This window comes from Haliotis rubra, unplaced genomic scaffold, assembly GCF_003918875.1.
Source record: "Haliotis rubra isolate DU_JTF1 unplaced genomic scaffold, ASM391887v1 Scf153, whole genome shotgun sequence".
NCBI classification, from domain to species: Eukaryota; Metazoa; Mollusca; class Gastropoda; order Lepetellida; family Haliotidae; genus Haliotis; species Haliotis rubra.
In genome coordinates, this window is record NW_025765481.1 from 1215857 (window position 1) to 1229926 (window position 14070).

General features: G+C 39.1%; 2 protein-coding genes across 2 annotated transcripts; both read left to right on the forward strand.

Moving 5' to 3' along the window:
• The first annotated feature begins 3025 nt into the window (after positions 1-3025).
• On the forward strand, positions 3026-4792 carry LOC124270585. Its single transcript, XM_046705600.1, has 2 exons — positions 3026-3097; positions 3780-4792. Exons 1-2 carry the CDS (start codon positions 3061-3063, stop codon positions 4352-4354), a joined length of 612 nt encoding a protein of 203 aa, XP_046561556.1. The 5' UTR covers positions 3026-3060; the 3' UTR covers positions 4355-4792.
• Positions 4793-12180: 7388 nt separating this feature from the next.
• On the forward strand, positions 12181-13624 carry LOC124270586. Its single transcript, XM_046705601.1, has 3 exons — positions 12181-12720; positions 12859-12891; positions 13435-13624. Exons 1-3 carry the CDS (start codon positions 12219-12221, stop codon positions 13518-13520), a joined length of 621 nt encoding a protein of 206 aa, XP_046561557.1. The 5' UTR covers positions 12181-12218; the 3' UTR covers positions 13521-13624.
• Positions 13625-14070: the final 446 nt, after the last annotated feature.

Sequence of the window (14070 nt, forward strand, 5' to 3'; positions counted from 1 at the left end):
ACGCACAAGTCACATCAGTAACATATTTCGTACATGAATAAGATTAAAAAAGGAGATATTCTCTTTATATTATAGGATTACATATTGGATTATATTTCTTTATTCACAGTAAGCAACAAAATGTTTTTCCTAAATAGAAAATAACCATACAAGTAGTCTATATTTACTAAACGACAATGCAGTGTTCTAGTAAAGAGAAAGAAAATTGAAGAAATATTTGACTATCAGCTTTTTCTAGACGGATAGTGGACTTAAATAACTACATTCAAAGAGATGAGATGTTTTCATAATTTAAAATTTTGGCGTCTTCGTTGCAAGATTCAAACTATCTACTTATACAAACGCTTATGAAATATTTCAAAGCGTCATCACTACACCAACATCAGCGTGCATATTATGTAGAGGTCACGCCTCTAGACTGTGATTGCCAATGTAATCATATTAATCTCTTCTAATCAACATGAAACGATTCTGTTCATGTTTACGCTCGATTTGCAATACTGGGGCAGCGCTGGATGCTTGACCGCAACGCTGTCTGATCTTGACCCTTGGCTGTAGTCACTTGGCTATATTAGAAGGGACAGTGGACGTGTTGTCATTCCCGTCTATCTTCCTCTGAGTCAGCCGAGTGAAAAGTGTGTGTATTTCATTCGTTTCGAGAACATAGTGCCTTTAAAGAATTTTAACACATTCAGTTTGTGTCTTTTTGTAAAACTACGCTATTTTCAACATGGTCGGTCTCGATGTGATTACCGCCAAACGTTAACAATATTAGTTACATTTGAGTGTCATTAACATGTTGTTTACCAATTACGGACAGATCCTTCAATTTGGTGCCTGTTTCTTTGAAGATGTTTTACTTTTTTACCTTGCAGACATTCAACTATTGTTACCATCTTCAGGAAATATGGAGTTCCTGATGTCGTCTGCTCGCCTGTATCTCGTCTGCCTGGCCGTCTGTTTCTTGTTAGGAAGATACGCCTCAGCTTCACGTGAGTAAATCCATTGAAATGTTTCTCTGAAAAAGAATAATAACATGAAATTACATGAAAAGGATAAACGTTGTATTATATGAACCCAGAGAATGAATTCAGAATGTATAATTGCACGAGACATATAAATTGAATGCAGAATATTTAATATGTCTTCGATCTATTATAGTTCAATTCTATATAAACTCGAGTGGGAAAAGATAATAATTATGTTTGTTCAGACCTAATTTTACATTTATATATATTTACACAAATGGTTGTATTACTCGGCTATCGGATAAAAGAAGTCTTGGCGCATTCAGATATGTGATCTACTATCTATATTCTGCATTGGTGGTTCACGTGTCCCTGTTTCATGTTGTATGTACTGATTACAAAACCGAACTACATGTATGTAATCTACACAAACCTCTGATCAACAAATTCAGTTAGATACAAACTAAGATTCCCAGATGTACAACGTGCGATACTTTTCTGATTAACGAATGACCAGTCTCGAACAGAAGACAAAATGGCTGGGGAAATCTATAAATGGGCGAGTGAACATGAACAAGGTGTCTGTGTGGACATGTTAGATGCAGAGGATGCCGTTTTGTATGATAACATCCTGAAGACGAAGTACCCTAACGTACTTATGTATTATCACATATATTGAACTGAGTGTAATTACACAGTGTGTTTTCGATTTCAGCGTGTTCAGTGCCAGTCAACACCGACATCGTGGTCGCCGTTGCTGACTCCAAAGCGACCATGTATCACAGCTGGGGAGGAATAGTTCTCTCACCGGGGCTTGTCCATTTTCTCAAATCTTTCGTCACCCAGTGTGACTACAGCAAAGTCCGAATGTCCATCGTTTCAGTCAGCACCACTGTGAGACTCCTTGCACCTTTCACCAGCAACCCAAACGACCTTCAGCTAGCTATTCAGACTTGGAGACCACAATTTAAGGGAGCAAAAACCTTTCTGGCTCTGAGGTCCATCAGGTCCTACTTCAAGACAGACGCTCGTCCAAACGCCGCTCGTATTGCCATTGTCGTCACCCCACAGCAATCAGACAACTATTTCTCCACAGTGTCTGAGAGCCTTCTGCTGAGGGCGGATCACGTCGCCGTCATTGGTGTCGGCTTCGGCCGCTTCGCCCCGTCTCAAGAGCTGGCCGCAATGGCAGGAAGTCGTGATCGAATCTTGATAACGCCCAACGATTACTTTCTTATTTACTTTGTCAAACCAATCAAGCAACTTATTTGCAAACGTGAGTACAACGATTATCAGATTGAAACATTAACAATAACGACACAAATCGAAGTACTTGTAAAGACATATAGCCGATAAAGACACGTCCATTTATTAATTTATGTACATATTTTCTTTGACAGTGAGCCAGGTAATTCAGAAGAAGCTGACCACAGGTGTGTTTTTTACCCTATCAATTTTAAAGTTAATTAGGGAAACCTTTGTTTCATGTATTGTTCGCGTTGTCGTTATGACATTTGTCATAGATAATAAGATGAGAAAAGACTGATCTCCAACCCTGATGTATGTGGTGTCAAGGTTTGGTTGGTTTTGTCTGTTGTTTTACGCCGAAATCAGCAATATTCCAGCTAAATGGAGGCGGTCTGTAGCCACGTGTGTAAATACGTGAGTCTAGACCAGACAATACAGTGACAAACAGCATGAGCATCGATATACACAACTGTGATACGAAGACATGTTTCAACCAAGTCAGAGAGCCTGACCACCTGATCCCGTGTGTCGCCTCTTACGGCAAGCATGGGTTACTGAAGACCAGTTTTAATCCGGATCTTCAGGGATCTGTGGCATCATGACTGAACTAACTATCTAATATGTCTGCAGCGTATGATATATTTTCATTTATGTATTTGTTTAAGAGATGAAACAACCTGTATTTATTCCTCAATTATTCCAATAATTTGCAGTTTCATTAACTACGTCTACCACGACAACAACTACTACTACTGCTACGACAACAACTACAACGCAAACAACTACGACACCAACAACTACAACGCAAACAACAACTACACCGACGACAACAACTACAACGCCAATGACAACGGTGGTCAACGACGCAACGACTATGGGTGGTACGTATTAATTGATGGTGTCTTCCCGCGCGATGTTGTTGAAACATAAAAAAAATCAATGTCATGTCAGTTTTAATAAGAATATTTCACTAATATATTAGGTATTATAGGGTAATGTTTCAACTATGTATCGTGACCTCTGATAGTCTAGACATTTCTAGCTTATACAGTCAGAAATGCTTTCCTTAACATGCATTTGGAGCACTTCGACTTAGTGAATAGGTTTAACATCAATGTACCAGATGTATTTTCCAGTCAAATAGTTGATCATTGTTTCTTGCCATCAGATCGACAAGCAAGTAGATTCTGTGATTACACAATGTCATTTAGGAAGTGGTCAAATGTAGCATATGTTATATTTGGGATTACACATTCTCAGTGTAGTACTTTTAGTACAGATTCTAGAACTTTTGTTGGGTCGAGTCCCATCTGGAAGCAGTGGCGGCTGAGCAGGTTAGACGGCTGACTTTGTGTGCTTACGATCAGGTGCCTGACTCTGAGGGTGTGGGCTCGAATCCCGGATGGGATTCAACCCAACAAAAGGACTAGAATCTCTACTTTACTGAGGAAGTGTAATCCCAAATAAAACCTATGTTACAAGTAGATTCTGATCCATAACCACCCAGAAGGCGGGGGAGGTCTTTACGTCACACTACATTTGGATTTTGTTTCTTATTTTTAGCTATTATGGTGGACATTATGGTGTTATTGGACCACTCCGCCAGTACAACCCGTTTCCAAGGTCTAAATGCCTTCTATAACCCCGCCATCATTGACTGGTCCAACACGTTCGTCGACAATCTCCCTCTCGCCAGATGCCCCGTCGGCTTCACCGTCTTCGAGAACAATGTTCAGACACTGCAGACCATCACCAGCGATAACGCAGTGTTAAACGGCGTCATCAACGCCCTAGCCACCGACAACACCATCCCGTTTGCTAGCTCCGCTGTCGACCTAGGCATTACAGAGGCAACCAACCAGCTGATCAACAACGGCAATGCTGGAGCGAATAAGGTGTTGGTGGTCCTTCTTGATGGATCGTCTAACAATGATGCGGCTACGGAAGCTGCTGCTGTTGCTGCAGAGAATGTGGGGGTGGAGACATGGGTAGTGACCTTTCCGACCCTCATGGGTGTGGCTATCACACAGACCCAGCTGCTGGCCATTTCTCGGAACCCAAGTCGTATTATCAGCGTTAACAATGACCAGGAACTACCGCCGGTTGCAGCCAATCTGGTTCTTAGTGTCTGCCCGTAGCCCTGGGATGACAGCGTCAACTGTTCATAGTGGACAATTGACCAGGATGCTTGTGGAATGTTTGACAGCTTCGATGCCAAAAATAATTGTCTTAACATTAACTCTTTATCGCTGCCAAGGATGGCATCTATTTTATGATGCGACACCCTAGTGGCTTTAGGGTGATTTGTATCATACACAAGTAAAGTGACGTGCGAAAGAAATGTACACGCTGGTTGGTGGTGGCTAAAACTAAAACAAAGAAGGAATGGTTATTCGATGTGGATGTGTTACGGGTATCACACTTCCTACGTTCGCAGTGTTCAGGTAACTGTTTTCAGATTGGTAACGGTTTTATAAGGTTTATACGTTTTTGTACGAATCCAGTTTCCAAAAGTATAATTTCTAATGCCCTACAATTTACAACTTAGGTGCGGGTGTTTAAAAAGATTGTAATAAAATATTTATTTTCGAAATCGAATAGAACTGCTTTCTCATATGTGCTGTTTTACTTTTTTTATACCTCCGGCCTAAAAAGGTCGGGAATGGAAAACTATACCAAGGAAGTCCATCCCTCCGAAGACACTTTTGTTCAGCCAGTAACTTGAAAACACTGGTTGAATTGTTTTCAAATTTTAGAGGTGCCGAGCACATTTTCACAATAATATTTTAGATTTTTCAAAAATTACATCAATTTAAGAATTTGAACTTAGCCTAGTTCGTTCAACTAATAACATGAAAAGAATTGGTAAAAATGTTTTCAAAGTTGGAAAATAGCTACTCTGTCTAAAGGAGAGGCGCAGTCCCTTTTTATACATTTTTGAAAGAGTCAGTATACATATTCTGAACTTAAGAAACCCAAGGGAAGGTTTGTTCACCAAATAACTTCATAGTTCATCGTCTTTCATAGCTACAAGAAAAGTATAGAGCAAAGTTTATGGAGAATTATCACAAATTCCATCTCTTGAACTCGTCACACATCAAATGTGTTCAACCAATAGGTTTACAAAAATTTAATGGATGTCCTTTAGATGAGGGATATGACACCTTTGATGAAAGGAATGGTGCACTGCAAAGTTTGATTCAAATCTCGTATTTTTGTCAAGAATATTTTTTGATCAATTATTGTTCAGCAGAAGTGGGTAGTCCCAGTTGGGGTATTAGTGAGACTTGCTCTCATGTTTATACAGTGCACCCTGGTTATAATGCCATGTTTTTGCCAGCACGGATTTCCTGCCTATATAATACCCTGGTTATTAGGGGTGGGTATTGCAGAGAATTTTCATATTGCGATATATTGCGATGCGGAAGCATATATTGCGATATGTATTGCAATATATTGCAAGGATTATTTTTTTAACAAAAACTACTTATAATCGAGTTAATGCTTGATTATAAAGCAAAAACACAACAAAGTCACTATGATTGATTAACCTTTTATAAAAACTTTTAATCATGATAAAATAAAAATGTAAGTAACATTTGGCACTAATGAAACAGGGAAAAGAACAATTAAAAAAACGGAAATATCCGAAGATTTCCGAGTGTTACGAAGTTTTCCGAATGCATGTCAAAATACCGGTTTTCGATCAGCGTATCGCAATACGTATCGTTTTCATGTCTGAACCGGTAAATACCGGTAAACCGGTTATATTGCGCAGCCCTAGCTACTGGTTATAATGCCATATGTCAATGGTTTTTGGAACAAAAAAGTCATTTTCCCTTGGTTATAACACCAATTACACTGGCTGCATGTTGTATACATACCGTAATTGGTTAATTGACATGACTCAAATTAATTGCCTAAACTCATTAATGCTTTAAGCAGTCATGTAATCCCAGATAGGATAGCACATGTGACAATACACCTCCTGCCACCTACAACAAGAAGTCACCTGCAGTCACAAGATTATCCAGTCATTCAAGGCTCATTACAGGATACATAAGCTGAACCATCTTGCTGATTACATAGGACCGCTAACTGTCCTACCTGGTTATAATGCCACCTTGGATATAATACCATATTTTCTCCTGGACAAACGGTGGCATTATAACCAGGGTATACTGTATATTTAATGTTTGGCGGAGTAGCCTCTTGATTAAAGCTTTCGCTCGTTTGGTCTAAGACCAGGGTTCGATTCTCCCCACAATGTGTGAAGGCCAGTGACTGCGGCTAGAGGAGTATACAAAGTACGTGATCTAGGCTACCAGTTGTCCGACCGCGGTGGTCCCAAATATAACATATACATGTATTGATCTGTTACAAACTTAAAGAAACAGTACGACACAGTACGACACATGTCAGAATGAACGGAAGGAAGCAGTACCCTTCTCAGTGCATAAGTCACTTTGGTGTAATACAAGGCTGCCTATTATCACCTACTTTATTTGACATTTACATAAATGAACTGACGGTGGAAATTAAAGAACAGTAACCTTTGTACCCAGACTGATGATGTCTGTGTCGCAGTGCACATGCACGCTTATGATGCATAATGCTACACCTGTGCATTAGTAGTGAGTGAGTGAGTTTAGTTTTACGCCGCACTTAGCAATATTCCAGCTATATGGCGGCGGTCTGTAAATAATCGAGTCTGAACCAGGCAACCCAGTGATCAACAGCATGAGCATCGATCTACGCAATTGGGAACCGATGACGTGTGTCAACCAAGTCAGCGAGCCTGACCACCCGATCCCGCTCGTCACCTCTTACGACAAGCATGGGTTACTGAAGATCAATATTCTAACCCGGATCTTCACGGGTCAGTGCATTAGTAAATGAAGCTTGTGTATAAATGGCAAAGAAACCAATGTTAACCATTTCCAACAGAGGAATATATCTCAGGGTGAGAACCTGTATCTAGATGTGGTAACTTGTTGATATATTATGCTGATCGTTAAAGACACCTAGATCTCTGGGTGAATGCATTTTGTCATGTGCGTGTGCATGGGTCTAATCTCGAGCTCTGGGCATTTCTATTGCAACAGTATCATTCATATAGAGATATGCCTCGCAATGATTTCACTTGTTTCTTTTAAAACCTGTAATTACATACTGTTCCAATATTTTGGGTGTAATTCCCCGAAATGTATACGATACAACTTAGAGCATATGGAGCTTTCCTTGGTTTTTATATAAATACGCCTAACCTCGCTTTCGGGGATGGAATGGGTTGGTAAGAACCCTAGCACATTACTTTTATTTATGATGCAAGACTTTAAAGTGCCGACTACACTTGAAAGGGCATCTGATTCCAGACGTATTGAAAAAGCCATTCCTGGTCTAAAACTAACGGTAAATGCGGAGAAGTCAAAGTTATAAAGTTTTTTAACAGTGTTTCACTGAACTCTATTCTTAACTCTCTCGATAAGCCCCATTAATGGATTTTAATTGAAGAAACAACACAAGTGAAAGGGTCATATGACAACTGGTTTCAGCGTCAGTCAAAGCTCAGCACATACGACCTCGTATTAGCTTTTTAAATAGTCTTTTTCGAAGGAATTTTAAGTGGAACTCCACGTCACCAGTGTAGCGTTTTAACTTCTCTCTGTTGTGGTTCTCTTCATGTAGAAATAGGGACTGGCAGATACACCTCCCCACACCTCCAAGAGAAAGTGGGTACAATATGTGAAGCCCATTTCTTGTGTCCCCCGCCGTGATATTGCTGGAACAGCGGCGTAAAACCCAATTCACTCACTCACACTCCAAGAGAAAGATTTGTAAAATCTGTACCAATTGTGCTGAAAACGAAAAGCATTTTTACAACATTGTCCATTTTATAATGATATCAATGCATTATCCAATATGTTTAGTAATCCTGCTTTTGTCAATAATACACAAGATGCAAATCGTATAAAAATGATGCAAAATGCCACAGCTATCGCCGAATTAGGTAAAATGCGTTTTAAAATGTATGTAAGCGACAATGCTTATAATATAGGGGTCCCTGACTGTATTGATACATGTTGAACCCCAGGTGTTGAGTGAGTTTAGTTTTATTGATACCACTTCTTGTTGAACCTGTGCAAGATAAATGCATTCTCATTCTGTGGGTTGAGTGAGTTTAGTCCAAACTTAAAACCCAGCCGTTCTTCCGCAACGGATTTTAGCAATATTCCGTCAATATCTCAGCAGGGGACACCAGAAATGGGCTTCACACATTGTACACATGTGGGGATGAGCCCGGGTCTTCCGTGTGACACTCAAACGCTTTAACCGCTAGGTTACCCGACCGTCCCCATAGGTAACAAGAACCCGCCTCTGTCAATTTTCAAAGCATCCAGGGGACCAATATCACTACAAATACGATAAGAAGTGACCTTATACCATTCCCAGTATACCACCTTGTCAAATATGCTGACAATACAATCAGGGAGCCTTATATTCTATAGACACTCGCACCCCATTTATTGATTTTGAATACTCATAATACGTTTGTTTTTGTGTTGAGTTGCTTTTAATGTAAGTAACTCCAGATCTTTTATATCCTGCTGTGTTGTTATTGCGTCAGCCACATATTACCTTATTATGACAGCAGTCTGAGAACTTGTACTCAGTATCTGAAATTTAATATTCTTTAAAATTATGTAAACACTTAAGTATCAAAGGTAAACTTAGTCAGATGTCCTGTCAAGCAGTATACATGTGTTAACTTGTTATTATTGATACGCCTCAAACACAGTATCAATACTTCTCTTGTTCATTCATATATAATAAAAGTTTAACCAAGCAATTATTACCAAAGCTCTACATTTACACATACTGTACATTTTATAATTATGTTATAATATATATCATATATAATATATTCTTAAATTAAGAAGAAATGACCCTGGGAGCTACCAAAGCACCGTAAATAGCACTGCCTCATCTGCGTTCCATTAAATATGGAATTTTTGTCTCGAGTATGTACCGAAAAAGATTCCGCTGGGCATTAAAGACAAAATAGAGGTCTTATCAGAGGGGTACACAAAGTCCGCAGTCTAGACTACCAGTTGTCCGACTTCCATTTTGGTGGAAGCTGCGATGGCTGAGCGGGTTAGACGGCTGGATTTGTGTGCTGGCGATTAGGTGCCTGACTCTGAGGGTGTGGGTCGGAATCCCTGATGGGACTCAGCCCAACAAAAGTACTAGAATCTGTACTAAGGAAGTGTAATCCCAAATATAACACATGTTACGCTTTCAAGATGGGCAATAATTCATGCAAACCCCAGGCGTTTCAGTTGCTTCCAACGTGTACAGAGAACTCGTCATCTTATGGTTACTTTCCAAATCAGACATGACTTTCCTTTGCACATGAACTGTTACAAATATAACCCTTCACTCCCAATACAATTGACACGATTGATACAAAGAGTTTTACTGTGTTGACCTTCCAATCTAACGTCACTGTACCAAATGTACTAATACCAAAATAATTCATCTATGTAAAAGAAAAATTAATATTTTGTCACAAGATAGGAGCATAATAATTATGATTGTCGTACTGTAAAAGCAGTTGTATTTTGAATTAATTTACGCGACACCCAATTATTTTCTTGTGGATCTTCAAATGAATGAAAAAGCTTTCACTATTTCTAAGCTTGTGTTGATAATTATTCCTTCCGACAGCATGTATTAAATAAAGATTTACAAGAAGGAAACTCAACTACATTTAGAAACATTATGACAGAGTAAAATACATCTCAGTTTTGATTGTTGTTTACCTAAGTTTCAAGCAGTTTATGAATATATGACAAAATCCGATAGATTTTAATGTCAATATCTGACATGATTTGTAAATAACAGGTTATCATATATTAAACTTTACGCTGAGTATAATTACACACATATTTGTGCCTATTTAATTGTTATATCTGTATGTACATTACAGATGCATGACATTTGATTAAATCGTGTACATTTAGAATCTTGATTATAATATAATTGCTCATACAGAAAAGTGAAAAGTTGTATCTAACTAATAAAATGCCCATCAAAGAAATCTAACTAATAGTTTAAAAATACATCAAACTCACAGTTCCCACTCTCCTGACCCAGTGCTGTCTGTGGATAGACAGGAATGACAATGCGTCCACGGTTCCCTTTAATATAGGAAGGCGGCCACTGCCCAGGGTCAAGATCAGAGTGGACACATGTCAAACATCCAGCGCTTCCCTAACAGTGCAAATCAAGCGTAAACCAGAACGGTATCACTTCCCTCTTCCTACAAACATACAATACATATGGTTGTATTGAAACAGAGTACCATTTCTGCTTAATATGTCCGTTTTGTCAGATTTGAGGAAATTGTTACCTGAATATTATATTCTCAATCCAGATAATATTGTAATATCAGCTAATATCATTCAAAGACCCAGATTTGCTCTCTATGTCATAGAAACTCTTTCAATGTCCAGTTTAAGTTAGTAAGTCAGTACAGCTGCAATACGTTTTACGGGAGTTCTACTGCAATAAGCTTCTGGTAGAGAAGACAATAAATATAACACATATAAATGTCAGTTGTGCATCAAACGTCAAAGAACGAAAATCATAGTCAAATATTTATACTCTAATCGTAGAAACTCTTTCATATTTGAAAATAGTACAAGTGAAAATGGAGCCTGTATATCATTAAAATACACACTTTTTATTTAGAACGTCAAAGAACAATCCGTCAAATTCATTCCTATACACATATTCCAACGTATGAAAAATATGAAGTGAAAATGGACCTGTATGATCATTAGTACTGTTATTTAGATCCGCTAATTCATTCCATATATTCCAAAGTATGAAACAATTTGAAAGTGACAAAGATACCTTATCTCCCATATTACGACAACGTACCACCTGCATGCCACGCAGAAGCCATGCCTCTAGTCAGTGTTTAACATCTTAATTTTATTAATCTGTTCTAATCAACAAGATACCGTTCTTGTTTACGCTCGATTTGCACTGTTAGGGAAGCGCTGGATGTTTGACCTGTGTCCACACTGATCTTGACCCTGGGCAGTGGGCACTGGGCTATATTAGAGGGAGCTGTGGAAGCATTGTCATTCCTGTCTATCCACAACCTGCACTGGGACAACAGAGTGAGAACTGTAAGTTTCATGAATTTTGAACATGTTTAATTTACGTATTTTCAGTGAATACAGATCAGCAGTGACAGTCTCGACAACTTGCCGACATCGTTACAGGGCATAAAAGGAGTGAAGGAAATTGTATGAAGATTGGTCATAAATCTCCAAAATGAAAAGAATTTTTTTTCATTATTTACAGAAGGATCTGGTTGTACTTTATGCTGTTAACTCCGACCAATTATCTGATTGAACTTTGCAAGTGTGTTTTCTTCTTAATATTCAAATATTGGAAGAAGCTTCATGAAAGCTCATTCTTGTGGTTTAATATTCAGATGGACTTCCTGATGTCGTCTGCTCGTCTGCGTCTCGTCTGCCTTGGCGTCATTTTAGTATTTGGTGGATATGCCTCAGCTTCTCGTGAGTAATATCTACTGAAACATGTCTTTTCGTCAAAAACTTTGATAATGTCTAGGTACGTATGGTATATGTTACTAAAAGTAACACCATGCTGATGTGTTCTTTTATATGCGGACTCCGTATATAATTATGTACATGACAAGTCTGTGTTGATGCTCAGCAAACAGATTCCATCTTAGGAGTAGAGATCACCAAGAAATTGTGTGTTTAAGTATATATCTCATCATGACCTTGAATCTAGAATGTTATTTTGATCATATACAAACATTGTTCTGAGGTTTTTCTGCACAATGGCTTCAGGCAGTACATCTGACAAGTATGTCATTAAATGAACTGGTCGTTTTCAGAATGTTCAGTGCCAATCGATACCGACATCGTAATTGCTGTCGTCGACTCCAAAGCGACCATGTATCACAGCTGGGGAGGAATCGTGCTCTCACCGGGGCTTGTCCACTTTCTCAAGACCTTCGTCTCTCATTGCGATTACAGCAAAGTCCGACTGTCCATCGTCGCAGTCAGCAACACCGTCAGACTCCTTGCACCTTTCACCAGCAACCCAAACGACCTTCAGTTAGCTATTCAGACATGGAGACCACAATTTAAGGGAGCAAGAACCTTTCTGGCTCTCAGGTCCATCAGGTCCTACTTCAAGACAGACGGTCGTCCAAACGCCGCTCGTATCGTCATTGTCGTCACCCCACAGCAATCAGACAACTATTTCTCCACAGTGTCCGAGAGCCTGCTGCTGAGGGCGGATCACGTCTCCATCATTGGCGTCGGTTACGGTCACTACGCCCCTTCTCAAGAATTGTTGGCCATGACAGGAAATCGTTATCGAGTCTTTCTAACGGGCAATAGTTACTACCTTGTGTATTCTGTGAATCCAGTCAAGCAACTTATTTGTACATGTAAGTAGAACAGAAGAATATATCTTCCATTGTTCACTTAAGTAGTACTACGTAGTAGTATTTTCAATCTCTATTTGTCCTTGAGAAATGTGCTCTTGTTAATTATCACATGTTTATGCCTGCTATTTGTATTGACAGTGAGCCAGGCCTTCAAGGATGCTTTGACGACAGGTAAGACTTTTGAGGATACAACTCTCTAATTTCAGTATTTGTAAGGTTGCTTCTCAAGTCGCACTCAGCAATTTTCTATCTATACTTGTCTGTAAATTTTCAAGTTTGGACCAGATAATTCAGTGATTGGCATCATCAGGATCGATGTTTGCACGTACGATACAATGACCTGCATGAACCAAGTGAGCCTCACGACTCAACTCTACCCATTAGTCTCATGGGTTACTGAAGATCAATTCCAACCAGGATCTTCACGGGTTACCACTATACCTGAACCTTTTTCATCACGTAACACGGAACCGAAATGTTATTAAGTTGAGGTTTCAAGTTAAGTATGCTATATAAAATGTTCATGGTGTCAAATATCTTTATAAACACTAAGCTGGACCCCTGGTGTTAATGGCCCAGGGACAAGCTTTCTCAAACAAAGACCGTTTATGTCCAACACCTGAAACAGATGTATACACTGTAATGGAATATATTTATTGAAAAGGAATACACAAGCTGTCTTCCTTTGTACTTAAGTTCCTACCTGTGTTTCAGCTGCTACGACGACAACGACATCAACAACAACTACGACTACAGTTTCGACTACGGATCTCGGCCTTATGACAACGATGAATAATTAGATAAATACCCTGGGTGTATTATTGATACACGGATCATTTTACCCTTTGCAAAGTATAGTTTATTCATTGTATATTACGATGTGTCTTTTATTAGTTATCCCAGATGTTCTCTCACCCATGTACGAAAGGTTTGACATTCTAATGGTTTCCTCCATCTTGGTACACAAATGTTATATTCTATAACTTGTTTAGCCATGATGCCTACCTGTGAGTGTCCAATCTTGCACTATATAAAATTGCTTGTTTGATAAATCATCCAACTGACTCCTTGTTTTTGTCTTCTGAATTTATATATTTTACTGCACCAACACATTTCTCAGAGACATCTGACTGCATCACACTGTGCACATTATGGTCACAATAACCATGTTCACTATTTACTACCCATTTTGACAATATTCCAACAATACACAGCTTTTAGCAACATTCCAGCACGACAGGGGACACAAAGATATGAACTTCCTAAATTGTACCTATGTTGGGAATCGAACCCGGGCTAACCGAGAGACGAGAGAATCTTTTAACCACTAGATCTACCAACCGCCACTAT